The 23741-nt window shown below is 36.8% G+C and overlaps 1 protein-coding gene across 1 annotated transcript in view; it reads left to right on the top strand.

The window, feature by feature from the left end:
• Positions 1-23741, top strand: part of PCSK5 (proprotein convertase subtilisin/kexin type 5) — a gene marked incomplete at its 5' end in the record, with an annotated part of 595445 nt that overhangs the window by 227491 nt on the left and 344213 nt on the right. The window contains one exon of the mRNA XM_056806299.1: positions 4309-4521. Coding sequence (XP_056662277.1) covers positions 4309-4521 — 213 coding nt within the window. The remainder of the gene's footprint in view (positions 1-4308; positions 4522-23741) is intronic.

Below are 23741 nucleotides of genomic sequence, written 5' to 3' on the forward strand. Positions count from 1 at the left end.
GCCAACCTAGATTTGCAAAAGCAAGCTTTTACACTTTGCACATTTCTCCCTTCTTTTCTATATTTTAATACCATCCTGTGGATGGAGAGTAGACTCAGACTCAACATAACCTAGGTTCAAATCCCACCTCTGAACATATCTGGCTGTGTGACTGCAAGCAAGTTATTTAATCTCTCTCTGAAGTAACTTTCAAGGACTATAAGTAGCAGGATAATTGTAGATCTGTTTTGGCTGCTTTATCAGGCATTCCCCATACTAATTAATAGTAGAAAATTAAGGAGGGTTTGGGAGAAAAGAGTGACACGATGTATAAATCGAGGAGATTATTTTGTCAACTCTGTGAAAGGGAAGAAACCAGAAAAAGGGAAATCAGCAAGATGTCTGTTATAGTAGTCTAGGTGAGAAGTAATAGGTACCTAAATTAGTGTGACAGTAAAAATGAGAGATGAGGATGACTAGAAGAGGTGTTAGAGAGATAAAAACCATTTTATGTGACAATTGATTGGTTTTTAGGGTTAAAAAAGAGAGAAAACCCAAAGTTGATTCTGAAATTCCAAGACTAGGTATCTTGAAGGATACTGGTACCATCAATGTAAATAGAACAGGACAGGAAAAGGAAAATCTAGGAGGAAGGCCAGTTACATATCATTTTGTGACAAATTAAATTTGAACTTCCAATGGGACATTCAGGAAAAACAATCTAATAGACCATTGGAGATACAAGACTGAAGTTTGGGGGAGAAATTAAGATTGGCTATCTAGATTTAGGGTCATCTTCAAGAAGTTGATCACTGAATCATAAATTTAGAGCTGGAATTCCCCATGAGGGTGATCATAACTCGAACCCTCATTTTACAGATAAGGAAACTAAGACCCAGAGAGATTAGGTGATTTGACAAAGGTCATACTATTAATCTCTGAAACTGACTCCAAACTCAGGTCTTCCTGACATCAAGTTCGACTTACACTCTGCTGTACATGAGATTATAGAAGTAGATAAGATTGCCAACGGAGAAAGAGGAGAAAGGAGGATTGGGTAAGAGACCTGTTGCTGTACAGCAGTGGTGGCCCTCCTTCAGTCTTCATCTTATTATAGGAGATTGGTGCACAAACCATGGGTCATCTTCTACTTCTTTACTTCTTGCATTAGATTTAGTAAGGATACTGATTGTTAGCTGGAACATTCAGAAAATAGTCCCTATATATGCAATGAGACAGATTGTGATCAAGAACTTCCATGTTGTTAATCTTGATTAAAAACATTAAGAGAGGGGGCAGCTGGGTAGCTCAGTGGATTGAGAGCTGGCCCTAGAGACGGGAGGTCCTAGGTTCAAATATGACCTCAGACACTTCCCAGCTGTGTGACCCTGGGCAAGTCACTTGACCCCCATTGCCTAGCCCTTACCACTCTTCTGCCTTGGAGCCAATACACAGTATTGACTCCAAGATGGAAGGTAAGGGTTTTATTAAAAAACAACAACAACAACAACAACAACACACACATTAAGAGAGTGAGAGGAGTTGGGTGAAGTTCCTGCTGATCCTCATAGAATTATAGAATGTATGAGTCAGTAGGGTCCCTGGAGATCATTTCATCTAACCTCCTCATTTTATGGATAAAGAAATTAAAGCCAAAGGAAATAAAGATCTTGTCCAAGGAGGAGAGCCAACATTTGAACTCAAGTCTTTTGATTTGAAGCCTAATACTATTTCTTTTAAAGATCTGGGAGAAGCTTTAGAGATCATCCAATCCCCTCAATTATTTATTGCCTAAAATAAGGAATATATAAATAGTTTATTTCTAATTTCATGCCTTAACTCTTTTAGTGGACATTACTATCCTTTTCTTTAAAGACTATTGGTGCCTCCTCTCATTTTAAAAATTTTTTAACATCCTTTTAAAAAAATTTATGTCCCAAATTGTCTCCCTCTTTCTTATCCTCCCTCCCCTCTCTCCTCCAGTAAGCAATCCAATATAGATTTTATGTATGTGAATATGAAAAACATTTTTCTGTATTGGTCATTTTGTGGAAGAAATCTTGAACAAAGAAAAAAAAAGAAAGAAAATGAAATATAGTATGCTTCAGTCTGTATCCAGACTCCATCAGTTCCTTCTCTGGAGGCAGATAGCATTTTCTTTATGAGTCTGGCATTGTCTTGCTAAAAAGGACAGATTTGAGTTGTAGTTAACAAGAACATATGTGGTGTGCCCCAGTATGAGGAGTTCAAATCTTGGAGTGAATGTCTAGATTTCACCTAGATTAAGGGATCATAATGTGGGGTCTGGGAAGTTGTTTTCTAATATTTTGGTAACCATATTTCAAGATAATTATTCCTTTGTAACTCAATATATTTTATGCATTCCAAAAATGTTATTCTGAAGAGGGGTTCATAGTCTTTAGCAGACTGCCAAAAGTGTCCATGACAAAAAAAAAGCTTTAAGAACCTATATTATGGATTCTGGGTATTTTCTGTTCTAGTTTCTCTTCCCAGGATAACATTCTCCAGAATCTCCAAAACAGCTGTAATAGTGGGAGAGACAGAGGGGCTAGGAAAACACTAACAAAATAATGACTGTAACTGACACTGGAAGCAGAATGGCCTACCAAAAAAAAAAAAAGATGACCATCCTGAGAGACCTGGGTTATATACTCCCAATTCTATCTTCAAGCAGTCATGTGATGTTGGGCAAATCATTTAGCTTCTTTGGAAATCAGTTTTCTCATTTAGGAAGTTTTAGTGTTAGATGAGGTGACCCCGTAAGATTCCTTCTGACTCTCACATTCTATGGTTCCTTCAGAATTGAATTACATTTATCCCAGATATAATCTTGTAATTGAATTCTTTATGTCTGTCAATCAATAAACATTTATTAAGCACCTACTGGGCACTGTGTTAAAAGATAAAGACACAAATAATAAATATACAATCCCTTCACTTATGAATGGGCAAGACAATAGCCAAAAGGAAGCTGAAAAGCAGGGAGGGGGCATGGAATTTGGGTGAGGGATGAGGATGGAGTACATTTAAGGTGGAAATGAAAAGATGGCTGGCTGGGTGCATTTCTTAACTGGAGATCATAGGAGAAGCTCCCTTCTCTGCTCTTCAATCAAAGGAGCTCCAAAGGACAGAAAGTCCTGATGAGGAATGAATGCAAAGAATCCTGTGATTTTGCAGGATAATGAGGTTCTTTTAGCCATAATGGAGGATTCCAAAGGAGTATAGCTGATGAGAAATTACTCCAAAGGGCAGTTTATCTGTTTCCTAGTGAAAAGATATCTTACTGGATCATCTATTATCCAGAGTCTCAATAGACCTATGTTCAAACTCAACTCTCCTACTTATTTGCTTTACGGCCCAAGGTTAATTTTCTCTCTTCTGTGCTGCTCTCTTGACATCCTAGGGAAATAGGATTAATAATCCTAACCTATCTCTTAGGCTTGTACTGAATATTTAATGACAATTATTGTGCAAGGGTCATTCCGCTAGGGACAGAGTGTGATAAATGATTGAGTCAGTAATATTCTAGATTGGGAAAGCAAATACCATTCTCTGAGAGTCTAGCCCTGATAAGAACTTGCATTGCATTCATTTGATGCAATCAGATTTTGCAACATGGTATTGTGGATAGTAAGCTAGACTTGGGGCCAGAGCACCTAGGTTCAAATTTCACCTGAGATATGCATTGGTTATGTGACCATGTGGTAAATTATTTAACCTTTCTTATTAAGTACTCATTGTACTCTTCTGCAAAATTAGGATGTTGGACTTGCTGGTCTATAAGATTTCTTCTTGTCTTGAATTTATGATCTGATGAACCTCTCAAACTTAGTTTCCTCTTTTATAAAAGGAGGATATCAATGTTTCTTGATCTATCTTAGAGACTTAAAAAAGTATTTTTGTAAACCTTAAAATTATATATATATATATATGTATAATTTATTCTTGGAGCAGGAGGGGAAAGGGAAGGAAGAAACATTTATACAGTAACAGTCACTATGTTCAACACTTTACAAATGTCTCATTTGATCCTCACAACAACCCTGTGAGGTTTTTTACATTTTACAGTTGAGGAAACTGAGGCAAGGGAGGTTAAGTGATTTGTCCAGAGTCATATAACTCATAAGGGTTAGAATTGAATTCAAGTCTCCCCCATTGCTCTATCCACTGAGCCACTCAGCTAATTTTTTTGTTTGTTTGTTTAGACCTAGTACTCTATGTTTCCTCACAGGTATTTCATCATTAAATATGACTATGATCTATAAAATACATTTATAAGTTTAATGATTAAGTATTATTTTCTCACAGGGACGAAGAGGCCTTGGCTCTGTTTTCGTCTGGGCATCTGGAAATGGTGGAAGAAGCAAAGACCACTGCTCATGTGATGGGTACACCAATAGCATCTACACTATCTCAATAAGTAGTACCGCTGAAAGTGGGAAGAAACCCTGGTATCTGGAAGAGTGTTCATCTACGTTGGCCACAACATATAGCAGTGGAGAATCCTATGATAAAAAAATCGTATGTCTTTAAATCTAATTAAATCTATTTATTTTTTATTTTCTCATTATATTGAGGTAAAGAAAAACTGACTGGTAATGCATGGGGAAAAATAAATAGAGGTGTATACAAGTCATGACTTAGAGGCTCAATCATCAGCTGCTTAGAAAGCTTTCACTTAAAAAAAAGAAAAGAACAATTTTCTATGTTTTTGAGTCTTTTTACTTCAGTTTAATTTTGATTTGAATCAGAAGACCATAACTCTAGAATTGGAAGGAGCCTCTGAAGCCATCTGGTTTAACACCATCATATACAATTCTGGGAAGGCTTCCATAATCTTCTCCTGAGGGCCAAAGGGGTCCATGACCAAAAAGATAAAGAATGTCTTTGTTAGGTGATCTCTAAGGCCCCTTGCAGTTCTAACAATCTATAAAGCTCTCTAAAAGTTCAATAATAAGTTGTGAATTCCTGCTAAATTAACATTTTTTTCAAAGCAATAGCAAGGGGTCTGTGATTTTCCAACTGAGCAGCCCCAATTGTGTTTCAGAGATGGAAGTGCATTTTTCCTGTCAATCATCAATGTGCCTTCCTATCTCCCTTCTAAATCTCAGTACTGATGTACTTTAGTCCTCAGCCTTCTTTTCCTGCTGTCCAACACTGAGCTGATGATTTTTCATTCTGACACCTTTTCATCCTTTATCTTTTCCTGAAGCCATTCTTGTAAACTGTCTAGTTGTGTAATTTATCTCTTTGCTTGGAAGCCTGGCCGTGTTACCTGACACTTCTTAACAGGAAGTTGACAGAGTCACTTGTCAGGCTCTGAGCCCCCATTTCCTCTGGGCTCACCAGGATCTGGTTACCTTCCTCTTTCAGGTCATTCATTCCCAAATGGCTGGAGTTGACTTTCCCCAGGTTAACTGGTATGCAGATGACAGAATGAGCTTGAGCCCCAGAAGAAATCCTCTCAGCCCTTCCTAACTTCTTTAATTCCATGGTTTGGGACAACTGACAGAAAAATCACCCTTCTTTTTGGTTGCCATAATACCTCTTGGTGTTTTTTTCATCATCATTGGATCAAAAACATGAAAACTAAAATCTCTATTCTATTGCCTCCCAAGAGTTCACTTCATTCCCTTCAGGGGATTCTATGGCTTACAAATCCTTTTTTAATTCCTCTTGCTTTAAAGAACATAGCAGAGAAGAAATAATGACCATTTTCATTGCCAATGATAAAGTTGGTGATTACTGGCCCTGAGTTATATTCACCTGTGTGTTTTGCTTATACATGTTGTGTTTTCTTTTTTTAAAATAGGCATATCTCACGATTTATTTATACTTGTTCTGATGAATACTAGTTTTTAGAGCCCTACATTATTTTTTTAGGCTGATAAAAAAAAAACTTACCAACAGATGAACATGCAGAAATAAAGGACAATGTATGGAATGATCTGATTGACCTGGTTCACAGGGAAAAAATAGACATTATTCTCTGAAGTATTTCATATTTTGAGAAGCCATATACTGTTTCTTATTTTAAAAATTAAAAATAAGAATAAAATGATGCAAAAGTGACCTCCTTCTGCCTCCAGGAACCTCAGGCCTTCCAAGGGATCTTCTAGTCCTGCATCAAGGTCAATGAACATTTATAACATCCCTAGTCATGCTAGGAGGTTGCTAGGTTTTATGTCATTCTCCATTCCAGGAAGGAACGAGTGAGAGGAGGACTGCATAGGCCAGGGTGCTTCCTCTCCAAGTCCAATAACATTCTAACCGTATTAGTTCATCGAAGATGATGATAAGCACTTATACAGTACTTTCAAGTTTGCCAAGTGCTTTGCAGATCAGATTTCATTTTATCCTTAAAACAATCCTGGGAAGTAGATGCCATTATTGTCCTCATTTCACAAATGAGGAAGTTGAGGCAAGCATGGGTTAAGTGATTTGGCCAAGGTTTCAAAGCTAGGAAGTTTCTGAGGGCAAATTCCTAACTCCATGTCAAGTACTGTATCCACTGTGCCATGTAGATGCCTGCATGCAAAAATATTGACATAATTGGATCAGTTTATTTGATTGGAGATGGAGGGGAGAGAAAATCTGAATTTGCTGGTATTGAAAGGTCTCAGTGAGCAACTTCTACTCATACAGATCAGCAAACATCTCCTGTGCAATCCTTATGTGTGGGGGGATAGGGAAATTAAGTGACATTCTTAGGGCTATCCAGCCAATTTATTTCAAAGGCAGGACTTGAACACAGATCTTTCTGCCTCTAAGGCTAAATGCCTCTGTGTTACTCCATGCTGCTTATCTCCTTTATTTAGTATATGAATAATGTTTCCTCTATCATGTGATTCTAAGAAAACATAAAAACATTATTAATTTTCTCTTTCTCTTCTTATTTATTGAGCATTTACTGAAAGTGCTCTTTTATCTTGAAAAGATCAGTTTGGTTTCCATGACCTGGGAAGCTGGCCATTCATTCCCAAAGTTTTTTTAGCTATTTTTGGTTGCTTCATTTGGGTGGGATGTTTTGATTCCTTTTGACTTAACCTTTCATTCCAGTAATTTTTGTGCATGTTTTCTCTGCTTTTCTTCAGCTGACTCCTTATCTTGGTGCCTAGTGTGTTTTCCCAATTCCTGGTGATAATGGAAAGTGCAAAAAGGTCATTAGCTTTCCCTGTGTAATAGCTGTTCTTAGATTCAAAGAATTACAGAGCTGGAAAAGACCTCAAGAGATCAAGTCCCCAGACCAGTCCCCTGATAAATTCCAGAAAGCTGGCGTGACATGCAAGATGACACATTTAGTTAGGTCAGGGCCAATACTTACAACCCAGATCCCCTAACCCCATGGAACAACCAGTCATAACTGTTCTTTTCTGCCTTGTCTCTGAGTATATTTACTCGATTTGAAAACTCAGAGGGAAAATGTCAGAACTATTTCAGTTGCAACCTCTCAATTATGGTGAGGCCCTACCTATTGGCAGTACATTCAATATCATGGGCTGCTCCAGAGGTATAAATGATGGATTCTTTCTGTGGTTGACCAAGAGTTAAAATGAATATCATGATATTTAGCCACCTCATAAACTTCAAATTTTACATTATAAAACTTATCTGGTCTATTTATTCCCCTTAATAGCACATTTTATTTCTTTTTCAAATTCTTATTCTGATTTCTTTATTGTTCTGTCATTTTTCAATTTTGTCTGACTCTTCATAATCCCATTTGGGGTTTTCTTGGCAAAAACATTAGAGTGGTTTGCCATTTCCTTTTCTAGATCATTTTACAGATGAGGAAATGACTTGCCCAAGATGCTATAGCTAGTGGGTGTCTGAGGATAGATTTGAACTCAGGAAGAGGAGTTTTTCTGCCTCCAAGAATGATATTCTATCTGCTGTACCACTTAGCTGTCTTGATTTTCTCCTCCATTTTACTGGTGATTTTTCTCAATACATCATTCAAGTTATTTGATCTTCTTCATTTCAAATTGCCTAAGGCAACAACTTTTATGTCCAAAGACATAGATTCTGTGCAGTGTGACATAGTGAGAAAAGTGCCTGGGCCTGCAGTCAGAAGACCTGGCTTGGATTTCTGGCTTTGCCACCTATTAACTATGTGACCTTGGGAAAATCATTTAACCTCTCTTGTCAAAGGAACACTGTGACACATTTTAGCTATCTTAACAAAACTCTTATTTGTATTAAGAGCATCATTTTTTAACATGCACTTGCTCCAATCATTCATTTTCCAGCTCTCCCTTATCTTATCTGGGCTTCAAAATAAAACCTAATTTCATATTGGTAGATAGTGATCTTTTTCTTAACTGGCTTTGATCCAGAAGCCATGGACCCTTGGTGAATATTTGCAGATAGAAATTAAATAGACAAAAGTATGCAAAGGAGCAGCCTGGATTACATTCAGGAAATTATATAGCACTTCGAACTGATTAAATGACAAATATTTATGAAGCACCTATCAAATGCCCGACACTGTGCTAGGCACTTAGAAGACAACGAGGAAAAAAAAAAGGAATAAGCTTTCTCCCCAGCAGAGGTTTAAAGTCCAGGTGAGATAGAGAGAGCACTGGGCTTGAAGTCAAAGTTGAGATAAGTACTAGCCATAGGACCCTGGGCAAGTCATTCAGCCTGGGGCTATCTCACTTTCCTCAACTATAAAATGGGGATAATAATGGCACCTCGCACTGTAAGGATCAAATGCAATTAAAAATTAGCACAGTTCCCACAAACAGTAAGCATAATATAGAGGTGAGCTACTACTATGATTATTATTCAGTTAGAAAAGGTTTTAGTTATCATCTAATCCCACCCATCTCAATCAACAGACACACATACCAGATGCCACCTATGCATCAGACAGTGTGCCAGGCACTGAGGGTACAAGTACAAAGAATGAAAGAATGGATATACTATATATTTAGTAAACATAATATATACAAAGCAGTTAAATACAAAGTAATATGGAATGGAAGATACTAGCAGCTGAAGAAATTGGAAAAGGCTTCAAGTACAAGATGATGCTTAAGCAGTATCCTATAAAGGGATTTTTTGTTGGGAAGGGGGGGAATCAAAGAGAGAATAACATTCCAGGCATGGAAGATGAGGAAACTGTTACTACCAATTTATTTATTAAGACCAGCACCTTCTCTGCAATTTATAGTCTTGGAGAGTTGCCTCGTCCAGTGAAAGGATAAGTAACTTATCCAGGGTCACACAGGCTGTATATGTCACAGATGAAACTTGAACCAATATCTTTCTTGTTCTAAGGCTCAATTTTTATAAATTATGCCATAATGCTTCTCACCAAGAATTTAAACTTGTAAAGTATGTCATTATTCTGAATCTTTCAAAAGAGTAAATGTCTTTATTTTTTTAAAGAAGCTTGTAGTTTAATGGAAAACATGAAGGCAATTATATACAAATAGCAAAAAGTTAAATGAGATAGTAAAGGGGACCAGGAAAACCTTTTTTTAATATGCTTTTTTCTTTACTTTATTTAATTAATTTTTTATTTTAAAAATATATATCTATGTTAATCTATTTCATTTTCTTTCCCTCCCTTCCACCCTCCCCCTTCCTGGACCCAATAAGCACTTTGCCTGGATTATACAAATGTTATCACTTATACCTATTTCCATATTAAACATTTCTGCAATACAGAAATATTTTAAAACCAAAACCCATAAATCATATTTCCATATAAACAAATAAGTCATTTTTTTTCTTCTGTGGTTCTACTCCCACAGTTCTTTCTCTTGATGTAGATAGCATTCTTTCTTGTATGTCCCTTGGGATTGTCTTATATTAGCAAAGTCCATTAAATTGTATTGTATTTTTCTACATTGTTTCACTTTCTATGTATAATGTTCTCTTGGTTCTGCTCACTTCACTCTGGGTCAGTTCCTGGAGGTTCTTCCAGTTCACATAGAAATCCTGTAGTTCAACATTCCTTACAGCACAACAGTATTCCATCACCATTATATACCACAATTTGTTCAGCCCTTCCCCAATTGAAGGGCATCTACTCATTTTCCAATTTTTTGCCACCACAAAGAGCGCAGCTATGAATATTTTTGAACAAATATTTTTCATTATCTCTTTATATTGCCTTCTCAATTAGTTGGATCATTTCACCACTTCACTAGAAATGCTTTATTGTCTCATTTTTGCCACAACCCCTCCAACATTTATTATTTTCCTTTACTGTCATATTGGCCAATCTACTAGATATGAGATGCTATCTCAAAGTTATTTTGATTTGTATTTCTCTAATTAGGACAGATTTGGAACATTTTTCATGTATTTATTTATAGTTTTGATTAATTTATCTGAAAACTGCCTATTCATGCTCCTTTACCATTTGTCAACTGGGGAATGGCTTGATTTTTCATGCAATTGACATAGTTCCTTATATATTTGGGAGATTAAACCTTTGTCGGAGAGTTTTGTTATAAAAATGTTCTCCCAGGTCACAGTCTAGTGGAGAAAGCAGAGCTGGTCAAGTGAGTGTAGGGGAGTGATGAAACAAGACTATTACTTCCCTAATTGAAGGCAGAAGAGGATGAGGTGCTTTCCTTCTAATTTTGGTTGCATTGGTTTTGTTTGTATAAAACCTTTTTAATTTGATATAATCAAAGTCATTCATTTTACATTTTGTAATGTTCTCTATCTCTTGCTTGATCTTAAATTCCTTCCTTTCCCACAGATGTGACAGATATACTAGTCTATTCACCTAATTTACTTATAATTTCCCTCTTTATATTTAAGTAATTTACTCATTCTGAATTTATTTTGGTATAGGGTGTGAGATTTTGATCTAAACTTAATCTCTCCTGTACTTTTTTTCCAATTTTCCCAGCAGTTTTTGTCAAATAGTGGATTTTTGTCCCAGAAGCTGGGATCTTAGGTTTTATCAAACACTATCTTCCTGAGGTCATTCACCCCAAGTGTATTCTATTGATTCATCCTTCTATATGTTAGCCAGCACCATATTGTTTTGATGATCACCACTTTAAAATACAGTTTAAGATTTGTTACTGCCAGGTCTCTATCCTTTACACTTTTTTTTCTATTAGTTCCCTTGATATTCTTCATCTTTTGTTCTTCCAAATGAACCTAATCCATTTGATCTGGATTATCATATTTGTTGTCAGAGTAGCTCTTAATAATTATTTTAATTTTCTCTTCATTAGAGATAAGATTGCCCTTTTAATTTTTAATACTGTTAATTTGATTTTCTTCTTTCTTTTTTTTAAATTAGATTTACTAGTACTTTATTTTATTTGTTTTTTTTTTCAAAGTCCTAGCTCCTGGCCTTATTTATTAGTTCAATAGTTGTTTTACTTTCAGTTTTATTAATTTCTCCATTCATTTTAGGATTTCCAATTTAGTTTTTATATAGGGATTTTTTATTTACACTTTTTCTAATTTTTTAAGTTGCAAGACAAATTAATTGATTTCCTTCTTTAATTTGTTTATATAGTCACTCAGAGATAAAAAAAAAATTTCCCCTGAACACTGCTTTGGCTGTATACCATAGATTTTATTATGTTGTCTTCTCATTGTCATTCTCTTTAATGAAGTCTGTAATTGTTTCTATGATTTATTTTTTTTTACCCACCAGTTTTGAAGAATTAGATTATTTATTTTATAATTAATTTTAAGTTTGCCTTTCCATGGATATTTGTTAATTATAATTTTTATCTCATTATGATTTTTTTAAAGTTACATTTTTCTGCATTTGTTTGCAATGTTTCTATGCCCTAGTACATGGTATATTTTTGTATATGTACCATATACTGCTGAGAAGAAGGAATATTCCTTTTTAATCCCTCTTCAGTTTTCTTCAGATATCTCTTAACTCTATTTTTTTTTAGCATTTCATTCACTTCCCTTCTTTATTATTTATTTTTTGGTTCAATTTAACTAGTTCTGAAAGGGGAAGATTGAGATCTCCCACTAGTATGTTCTTACTATCTATTTCCTCTTTAAGCTCCTTTAATTTCTCTTTTAGAAATCTAGATGCTATATAATTCAGGTCATGAATGTTTAGTAATGATATTACTTCATTGTTCATAGCAAAATATCATTTCCTTCCTTATCTTTTTTAAATTGATCAATTTCTACTTTAGCTTTGTCTGGTATCATGATTGCTATTTCTGCTTTTTACTTTAGATGATGCATAATAAAATCTGCTCCAGCCTTTTTACCTTGAATCTGTATCACCCTTTCTCAAATATGTTTCTTGTAAACAACATATAGTAGGATTTGGGTTTTTCATCCACTCTGCTACTTGTTTCTGTTTAATGGGTGAATTTGTCCCATTCACATTCAGCATCAGGATTACTGTGTATTTCCCTGCATCATATTATCACCTTTAGATCCTGTTCTATTCCCTTTCACTCTGTTCCTCCTCACCAGGCTTTTTTGCTTTTTGTCTCCCTCCCACTTTCCCCTTCCTTCACTTACCTCCCCATTCCCTTGTCTTATTCTCTTTCTACTTCTCTGTAGGGTAAGAGCATGCTTGTCTTTCCCTCTCTGAGTCAGTTTCAATGAGAGTAAAGTTTAAGCATTGTCCATCCTTATCCTTCCTTTTCTATAATGATTTTTCTTACCTCTTCATATTATATAATTTACCCCAGTCTATCTCTCCCTTCCCTTTTCTCTTAATGCAACCCTCTCTTTCACTCTGGTTTTTTTACATATTATTCATATGCATACATATCATATCACATACACATATAGTTTTATATCATAACATTTACATATACATCATATCATCATAATCAGCTTACTTCCCCACCCTTTTCTGAGTAAATTCCTTCTATCTTCTCTACTACTGAGAATAATGTTTAAGAATTATAGAAATCATCTTTCCTCTCTAGTGTCTTATATTTGGCCTTTAAATTTTTTGTTTAGGTCTGGCTTATTCCTTAAGAATGCTTGAAAATCTTCTGTCTTATTAAATGACCATTTTTTACCCTGAAAGAGTATATTCAGTTCTGCTGGATCAGTGACTCTGGGTTTTAACCCAGATCTCTTACCTTCCTGAATACCATATTCCATGCCTTTTAATCCTTTAATATAGAAGCCACTAGGTCCTGTGTGATCCTGATTGTAGCTCCGTGGTAATTGAATTGTTTCTTTTTTTTTAAACCCTTACCTTCCATCTTAGAATTAATACTGTGTATTGGTTCCAAGGTAGAAGAGTGGTAAGGGCTAGGCAATGGGTGTTAAGTAACTTGCCCAGGGTCATACAGCTAAGAAGTGTCTGAGGCCAAATTTGAACCTAGGACCTCCCATCTTTAGGCCTGGCTCTCAATCCACTGAGCCATCCCACTGCCTCCTGAATTTTTTCTTTCTGGCTGCTTGAAATACAGTCATCCCTCACTATGTTGTGGTTTACCATATAGTGGGTTTAAAAAAATTAATTCTGTATTGTGGAGTTTTCTCTATATCGTGGGATTTTACAGATGAATACCATACTGTATACAAATGCCACTACCATGTGTGTAAGTTTGCCAATGTGAGGTTGTATACTATTAGCTGATGGAATGAAAGTGGACCAACTACAACTCTGTGTTCTGTATCCTGGGCACTGATTGGCTTAGTGACTATAGCATCAGTCTGTTTATTCTCCCACTACTTCATGGGTTTTCAACTAGCATAGGGGTCTCCAGAATATAATTCCAACAAAAGGTGAGGGATCACTGTATTTTCTTCTTGGCTTGATGGTTCTTGAATTTAGCTATTACATTTATGGAAGTTGTTCTTTGAGGATTTCTTTCTAGAGATGATCTGTGAATTCATTCAATTCAGTTTTATTTTCTTGCTCAAGGATATCTGGGCCATTTTCTTTGATAATTTCTTGTAATATGATATCCAAGTTTTTTTCTTGATCATGGCTCTCAGGTAGGCCAATAATTCTCAAATCATCTTTCTTAGATCTATTGTCTAGGTCAATTGTTTTTTTCAATAGGCTATTTCATGTTTTTCTCTTTTTTTTATTCCTTTGATTCTGCTTTATTGCTTCTTGATTTCTCATGAAATAATTAGTTTTTAGATGGTCAATTCTGATTCTGATTTTTAAGGCCTGATTTTTATCTGCCAGTTTTCAGTTTTCCTTTTTCAATTAACCCATTTCTTCTTGCATCACTTTCATTTCTCCTGGCATCACTTTTATTTCTCTTCCCTGCTTTTCCTCTTCCTCTCTTAATTTTTTTTGAAGTCTTTTCTGACCTCTTCCAGAATCTGTGTCCAATCTATATTTTTCCTTTGGACTTTCTTTGTTGGACTTTGGATTTTGCTTTGCTTTCACTGTCTCTTTCTGTGTCCATATGTTGCACTTTGTCTCCATAAACAATTCTTTAGAGTTAGGTGCTTTTTTTGTTTGCTCATTTTTTTTCTATCTAATTATAGATAGGCTCTGTTTTCTGGGAAATCTGGAGTTCTCTCTTAAACTTCAGTCCTTCCTTGATGCTAATCTCTGCTTATTTTCTAGGTTTTTACCAGTTTCAGTTATTAGAGGATGATGTGATGGTCTGAGGGCTCAGAGCTCTGAGAGCCCCCTCCTCTTGCTGATTCAATTGACTCTTGAGATCCTGATAACTCAAATACTTGCCTTAGGCTTGGTTGTAAGCTTTTTGTCTTTTGGTCTTGCTTTGATCTTGATCAGGTCAGGAGCTACTTAAATTATAGCCTCAGGCTTAGGTGTAAGTTATTGGTCTTACTGTGTACTTGTTCTAATCAGGCACATCCTTATTTGCCCTGTCCTGAAGCTCTGCCCTGAGCTTTAGGCAAATAGTTCCAGGGGCCCCCTTTAGTACTATCAGCCACCACAAAACTGTGAACTTTGTCCTAATCCCAAGCCTAGAATGAGATTCTTGGATTCACTCTGTATTTTGTGAAGAGGAGATTTTGGAAAGAAAAAACAATTGCAAGCAGAGTGACATGGACTTCAATTGAACCATGAGAAGCAAGACCAAACCCTTTTAGAATATTTATAGTAAGGGAATACTAGGAAATTAACAGACAGTGAGGGGAGTTGGATCCTTGCTCTGGAGACAGAAATATCTCCAGGACCCAGCTCAAACCTTCTATGAATAGAAAATTGTTCCAGAAAGATATTTAACAAGACCCTAAAGACTATGAAGCTCCTGACTCTGCTGTTAGACTGAGAAGACCAAATCTCAAAGGGAGTTGATTTAACTGCTTAATTTGCCTTAGTGGGGGTGTTAGCCTCACCTCGGGTAGACTTAATCACTCCTGATACCTGACTTCATCCTTGTTCTACCTATACCCTAGAGACATTCTTCTGTGAGTTTTAGCCTAAAATAGATTAGAATAGAAGGGGAATTACTTAGGCAGAGAGAGTATTCAGTGTAGCCTCAGCTTTGCTGAGGACCAAAGAGACTTTAAAGCAAAGTCAGACTGGAGGGTAATAAGTGTGAAGATGGCATTAACTCTCCCCTGCCCATTTTTAGATTTAATCAGAAGAAATGTATACATCCCACTTACACTTGAGTGGGGGTAGTCTGTTACCCACATGTGAAATAGTGGGTGATGAATCATTCTAAGCAAAGCTTTAGCTGAAATTGGTACGTGTAAAATGAAAAGACATCACAGGAAGTAACTAAAAGAAATGGTCTTTTAAAATGCCAAGAACTTCCTGTGAAGATATCTTTCACCATGAACTTGATCTTGAAGGAACTCCAGATTGAGACCTTGGACTGCTATTGGATTTTTCCTTTAGAACTACCACCTGGGGTGAGTGAAAAAGGCTGACTTCTTTCCTGAATTTCTCTGAAGGGCCTAGCCTCAGGAGAGGCCTCCCCTCTTGAGAGAGGTTTCATGCATCCCCAGGTCCTCAGCTTAAGCCTGAGACCCCTCAGGATAAGGACTAATTAGCCCTGCCTGGGTTGAGCCAGGGGTCGGAGCAAAATACTTAGTGTGTTTAGGTTAGATACCTTACCCTATCCTCTCTCTGATTTTCTTACTTTCACTCTTTCTATATTTTATAAATAAATTACTAAAAAATCATTTTGGAATTGATTAAATTCCTGGCAACTTTATTCTTAAGTACTGCAGTCCAGCCTTTTATAGTAACCCCTTACATTCTGACCCTTAAATAATATAGCTTTATTAGTTATAAGGAAACCTCTCAACCCATGTTCCTAACCCCATCTCCAATTTACAACTATACAATAAACTTTGTTACTTTGAAAAGCAGTCAGATTGGATACATACTGGTGTAAGGCAGAGTGCAGCCATTTTTGCTCTCTCCTGCTGAAGAGATCATCTTGCCAACTGGATCTAGCAAAATTTCCAGTCACCATCATAAATCTCTCTTACAGTCTACACAGATCAGCCCACTTCAGCCCAGACTGCCCTGGGCTGAGACTCTGGACTTCTCCACAAGTTTGAAATTTCAAGGGTTATGGGTTGTCTTGGACCACTATTTGTCCAGGCAGGATTTTAGGGTCTTAGTATTGGCTTGGACTTAGGTTCTGAACCTGGGACAGTAAATGTAGGGTGGGGGTATGTGGCTTGCCCTTGGCTTGCTCTTCTATCCTTGCTACAGTCTCTTGCTGGCTCTGCTCCCTTCTCACTACAATGCCCCATATGTTCTCTTGCCTACCTTTTGGGGTTTTCTTTTCTTGATAGTTATTTTATTCTATCTCCTTGTTGGTTCTTTCACTCATTTATTCATTTTGTGATGATATTTTAAAATTTGTTGGAGAGGATTCTCATGGTGACTCAGAACTACTCTGGTTTACTCCACCATCTTGACTCCACCCCTGGAAGTCTTGAATGTCTTTTAAAAAATATATGTTTTCCCAATTTTATGTAAAAACAATTTTTAAAATTCACTTTTTAAATTTTGAGTTCCAAATTCTCCCTATATAATGAAGTAACAGATTTTTTCATATTAGTTATTTTGTAGAAGAGACCATAAGTGACAAAAAATTAAGAAAGTGAAATATGGTATGGCTTAAATATGGTAATATTTATAGGGAAATGTAGGGGACTGAAGAACAGGGAATATTGAAGGTTTTGTAACAGGGAATGGAGGAGTTGAAGAGAGAGAGGGAATATGGTTGTCGGTGAGGTAAAAGGAAAGGGATGCCTCCTACTGAGAGTCTATTTTTGAAAAGTGGGGTTCCTGAGAAATGGGCCACTCATGATAGCCTGAGGGGATGTCTTCTCTATGGATTGATGTTGAAGATACCCCAGAGCAGGTAAGCACATACCCTCCAGAGGGATAAGCCTCCCCCCAGACCATGGTCACCCAGCAGGTGTCCAATAAGTACCGTTTATAGTTGAATGGCTATCCTGAGGTTCAGCTCCCTCTATGTCCCCTGAAATGATAGTCCTCTTATCTGACTGTGGTTATTTAAATAAAGATGAATTTTAATAACAAGTTTGGATTGGGGAAGTATCAGGGAAGAGGGAATCGGGATTTCCCTAGATTGAGTTTGAGTCTCTTTCAGCTTTTTAGCTGAGGTCAGGCCTCACAGGCTGTTGGAGGGTTTCTTTCATTCCTGTCTATGCTAATCTGTGCTAGTTTTCTTAAGTTCAAAGTCTTAGCAATAGACAGCAAGAAGAAGAAAAGTTCTGACTTTCAGAGCGGTTGGGCCTGTCTCTTCGGGCTGACGCCCCTAAAGAGCAGCATTAAAGTTCAAACTGCTTCCTTTAAGTCCTTTTGTCTAATGATATGATCAGAGGCATCCAGGTAGAGTACACAATTGGGAAATTCAGGAATAGAGGCACGTCTATCCAGACTCAGGTAGAGAGGCTCCTTCCAGTTCTAGAGCCAGGAAGCGAGAGCGTCATGAGACCAACTGCCACTCCCAGTTGCCCCTCCCCCCAACCAACTGTTATTCTTGTCAATATCTTCTTTCTAACATTCCAACTACTGTTTGTTCTACCTGATTGGCAGAAAATCCGAAACTTGCTTTAGTTTTCCTTTCCACAATATTAAATATGTGTGTGTGTGTGTGTGTGTGTGTGTGAGAGAGAGAGAGAGAGAGAGAGAAAGAGAGAGAGAGAGAGAGAGAGAGAGAGAGAGAGAGAGAGAGAGAGAGAGAGAGAGAGAGAGAGAGAGAGATCAGGAGAAAGCATTCGGACTCCATCAGTTTTTTCTCTGGTGGCGGATGGCATTTTTCATCATGAGTTAAAGTGTGAACTTGTTTATCATATAAATAGAAAGAAACAAAGATTTATTAAGTGCCTACTATGTACCAGGCACTGTGCTAAGAGGTTTAACAAGCTTTATTTTCATTTTGATTCTCACAAAAAGTCTGGGAGTTAAATGCTATTGTTATCCTTATTTTACAGTTGAGGAAACTGAGGCAAACAGAGGTAGGAGACTGGGCATCACACAATTAGTTCATGCCTGAGGCTAGATTTTATTCTTGATTTTCCTGGATGCAAGACAGATGCTCTATCCACTGCACTATCTCTCATTTACAAAAGCAAGGAATGGGCCTACCTTGTGGATGAAACCCCATTGTACCTCCCTCTTATCAAATGGTTATATCCTGCTTAAGGGGTTACTCCATAATTTAGCCTTTTGCCCTGGGACTGACTAAATTCTTTTGGCAACTTTAGAATGCCACCCTATTCCAGTTGGAGGCAATGAGTCCTAGACATTCTTCTGAGACTGGCTTTTGTGAGTGTCATGGCTGGAATAGTTTCTGCAGTATCCTCCATGAATATCCTTTAACTTCTTCATTCAATGTTCTAAATTGAACCTGTAGCACCAATTCCTTTGGGGGCTGGCATGACTTATCAGTACCATACTAGGAATTATCTTTTTGCTTTAGTATTTTTTCCAATTCCCTGAAAAATTCCTTCTGGAGAAACCGTCTGTTCCCTGTTTTTCATATCCTATCACCTTGCACACTAGACTACTACCATTCATTTCTCTTCCCCTGCATTTTGATTTCTACAAGTTGTAATTTTTGTTCCCATCTTTCAGTAAAAGAAAAACCCAGAAAACCCAGATTTGTTTAGCATTTAGGAGATTTTGAAATCGATTCTCCAGAGGAAAGTCAGAAGGGGAGTGGGAAAAAATTATTCCTGAAAAGCTTTGGTTTTCATTTTGACTTACTAAAGAAGTTCTGTGTCGCTTGTTTGCTTTGGCCATATATCAAACACTATTTTCTCAATTATTGTCTGTGGCAATCTGGCACAGCTGTATCTATTTTCAGTGATTAGCATGATATATCATGCAGTGTTTTTTCCTAGCTACAAGTTGAATGATTTAACTGGAGCAAGCTTGCATTGGAAATCAGTGTGGTATAATGGGAAGAATTAATTAATCTAGGAATTAGGAAGGTGGGGATTCAAGTGTGGCCTCTGATATATGCTGACAATGTGACCTTGAGCAAATTAGTTAAGATTTTGGTCCATCAGACATCTCATAAAACTATAAATTACAAAGCAAATAGCTAGGTAGTGGAGTACATCGTGGGTAGGACTTGGATTCTGAAAGACCTGTGTTCAAGAAATGCTTCAGACATGTTAGTTTTAGGTGCCCAGGCAAGCCAAATTTAAGTTCTTTCTTATTCCATTTTTCTCATGGATAAAATAGGGATATTAATAGTACCTACCTCACAGGAGTGTTGTAAGGACAGACATCCTTAAAGATCTATATAAATATTATTATTAAGTAAGCATTAATCACAGACCCAGTTAAAAAAAAAAAAGGCTGCTAGGTGGTACAATGGATAGTAAGGACTGTAATCAGGAAGACCTGAGTTTGAATCCTGCCTCATATTTACTAGCTATGTATCCCTGGGCAAGTTACTTAATCCTGTTTGCCTCCATTTCTTCATCGATAAAATAAGCTGGAAAAGGAAATGACAAACCACTTCAGTATCTTTGCCAAGAAAACCCCAAATGAATTCACAAAGAGTCAGACATGAATAAAATCACTGAACCATGACAACCAGCAAAAAAAAAAAGAAATAAAAGGATAAAGAAAAAAGAAATCTCATTATAATATTTCTATAGTGACATAGTCAGTAAACAAATGTGTTCTGAACCTAATAGGAAATAGGAACTCCATGCATACACAACACCCCATCTGCCTCTGAATTTAGGAATCTTTTTTTCATATTGTTTTTGTGGGTTGTTTTAAAGTTTACATGAATCTTTGTTAAAATAATTGAGACTGAACAATGATCCAAGACAATTCTGGGGGACTTATGAAAAGGAATGCTATCCACCTCTGGAAAAAGGACTGCTGGAGTAGAAATGCCAATGAAAACAGATGACTTATCACTTGTTTATTTGGGTTTATGTTTTGGGGATTTGGCTCTATGAGATTATTCGCTTACAAAAATGAATAATATGGAAATATGTTTTGTGTGATTATATATATATATATACATATATATATATATAACCCAAATGGAATTGCTGGTCAGCACTGGGAGGGGGGAAGGGAAGAAGAGAAGGAGACAATATGGATCATATGACTTTGGAAAACTCATATGGAAGTTTGTTATTAAAATTTTTAAATGGAAAAAATTTTAAAAAATCATTAAGAATGAGATGAGCCTGGTCTTGTTACAAGATGGGAAGAGTTGATGGATAATCATCACACAATTACCTCAGAAGGTTTTAAAACGTAGCTCTGTATTCTTGCCCTCCAATACCTTGAACAATGTAACTTATCAAGTATTTGTTATGTCCCTACCAAATACTTTGTTGGGATAAGACACATTGTGAAACAAGAACATAAGTCCGTATGATTCAGTGGCAGAATGTTGTGCAGACAAAGTACTATTAGAAGTCAGAGAAGAGAGAAATCGATATGGGCCTGCCATTGATTCATTCAACCTACATCTATTGAGTACTTTCTTTGGTCAAAGTCCATTGCTAGGGGCTGTGAGTGATAAAAAGAAAACTAGAACATTGTCTGTGCCCTCAAGAAATTTACAAGTTCCTTCATTATAGAGAGTAGCTATTACATGAAAAGGGATCAGAAAAGACAAAGTATTTGTACAATATTGTTGGCTGTGTAGAAATCCTCCTGGTGAGATCAATAAAATGTGCTCTATATGGGACATTTGCTGAAATTATATTTCAGAGTCCTCTTTCATAATGATATTAATTAAAATGCAGTTTTACTAGGGGCAGCTTGGTGGCCTGGTGGAAAGAGAGCCAGCTCTAAGAATAGGAGATCTGTGGTTCAAATCTGGCCTCAGATACTTCCTATCTGTGTGACCCTGGGAAAGTCACTTAACCTCCATTGCTTAGCCATTACCACTCTTCTACATTGGAACCAATACATAGTAATGTTTCTAAGATGGGAGGTGTGACAAGGAAATCACTTTAAAAGACTGATATATATTAATTTAAGATCGCCAAGGAATTCAGCTATGTAATTCCTAAATGAAAACTCAAGTCAGCAGTCAACCTTTTATGGAGTTTAATTACAAACAGGAGGAAGAAAGGTATTAGAGATAGAGAGAGAGAGGGAGAGAGAAAAGGGGAGAGAAGGGAATAGGGCTTAAATACCCCTTCTGTTTAGGCTGGGCCAAAAGGCCCAAGCCCTTAGATAGCTGAGGCAAAGAAAAGAGATCAGTCCCTATCACTCAGATGACCAAAATGGAGAAACAGTCTCAGGGGCCTCCACCTCTAACTTCCTTCAGAGCAAGCTTCTCAGAGCACAACCTCTCAGAGCAAAACCTCTCCAACCACTCCCTTTCATCCTCAGACCCCACTATCTTTAAGGAAACCATCCAAGTTCCCTCCCCTCAGTTCTCACATCTACCAATCACTGTCCATGTCTTCCCTGTGCCAATGGTATCTCTACCTTAACCCAGGACCGCCCAGAGGTCTGTGGCTTTGCACATGTCTGTTGAAGGTCATATTCTCAAATAATTAAATCTTGATCCTTTGCTACAGCCCTTCCTAAATCCTGTTACCCTGAGTAGGGTGGAGATTGGAATAATTAAATTTTGATCTATGCTGCAGCCCTTCCTAAATCCTGTTAGGACTGAGTATGGTGGAGATTGTAATTTCCAAGACCTGGTTCTGTCATTCCAAGTCTCTCTATTGTATCAATTCTAAAATCAATCATGACTCAAAGAACTTCCTGTTCTATGCTTAAGCATAGGTCAAAGCCCTTTCCATTGTTCAGCCAAAGGTTTCTGTCCTAAAGTAATCTTAAGAAGGGAGGAAGAGGAACCTCCCATGCCAATGGGGTTCACATTCCAATAGACTATCAGTAAGAAATTTTCCAAGTATGAAATTTCACAATGGTGAAATTTCCAACATTTATAAGTCTAAGAAATTTTAAGGTTTACAGAGGTAAGGGCTTAAAAACGGAAATTTAAATTATTTTAATTATCTTTCCAAACAAACCAAATGAACAATGATTCTATACATGGAGAAGGTAAGAGATTCATTTATGATAAATAACTTGAATATAAACTAAAATCACATAGTCCCATTTAGAAACTCATAGACACCTTTTAGACATTACAGTCACAGATCCTGCCATACCAGTTTTGTAAAGGCTTCACTCCTCCAAGAGAACCTTGATGTAAGTTTAATTTTTGCCAGAGGAAGTTTGATTTTTGTATTAGCCTATGATTGTTGTGGCCATCAGAAAATGAACTGCCCCCCCATCTTATTTTTTTTAATCCTGTTGTGCTAAATAAATCAACACCACATATTTTATTCATTAATACATTTAGGTTTTCATTTCTTCCATTAGTCCTCAGAAGGGCATCTGGAACAACTTCTCTTGGGTCAAAAACAGAGATAAAAACCAATTGTAGAAATTGATCCAGTTAAGCAGACACTAGTATCATTTGCTACTTAAAAGAGAAAATTTCCCTCTGTTCAGTTATTCTTTTAGTTAATACGGTACTATATGACGTCAAAATATGGGAATTGGTGTAAACATATGATAGATGTGAACCAAAAGCAAGTAGAGGAAAGATTGAAATCAAAGACACTTAAATGAATGAGTCATTTGAGCTAAAATATCATCAGAAGGGATAATCACTACATTAGAATGTTCTAGTTACTGCTAAGGCTTCAAGTAGTGAAATGAGAAATATCAGGAAATAAGAAACAACTTTAAAAAGTTATAATGATCACTTCACACCCTATTTGGATCTTCAACACTTGCCCATTCTTACTTTTTCAACCAAAGGGTTTTTAACTTTTTTGGGAGATGGGTGGTTTATAGGAATAACCCCTTTGGCATTCTGGTGAAGTTAATGCCTTCTCAAAATAGTGTTCTTAAATGTAGAAAATAAAATCCATAGAACTATAAAGGAAATCAGTTATGTTGAAATGAAATTATTAAAATATTTAATGGGGCAGCTGAGTGACTCAGTACATAGAGAACCAGGCTCAGAGATGGGAGGTCCTTGGTTCAAATGTGACCTCAGACATTTTCAAGCTGTGTGACCCTGGGCAAATCACTTGATCCCCATTACCTAGCCTTTATCACTCTTCTGCCTTAGAACCAATGCAAAGTATTGATTTTAAGACTGAAGGTGAGGGTTTAAAATATATATACATTGGACTTCCAGGTAAGCATGGCTGCAGAGTAGACGCGGCTTGCTTCCTCTCCTCAGACCCAATGACACAGATGACCTCAAAAGGCCCTCCCAAAATAAAAAACAACCATCCTCATAAGACACCACAATAAGGCTGAAGATAGGTGGGATTCCGGCATCTCCACAATATAAAGGACG

Source organism: Monodelphis domestica, chromosome 7 (genome assembly GCF_027887165.1).
Source record: "Monodelphis domestica isolate mMonDom1 chromosome 7, mMonDom1.pri, whole genome shotgun sequence".
NCBI lineage: Eukaryota > Metazoa > Chordata > Mammalia > Didelphimorphia > Didelphidae > Monodelphis > Monodelphis domestica.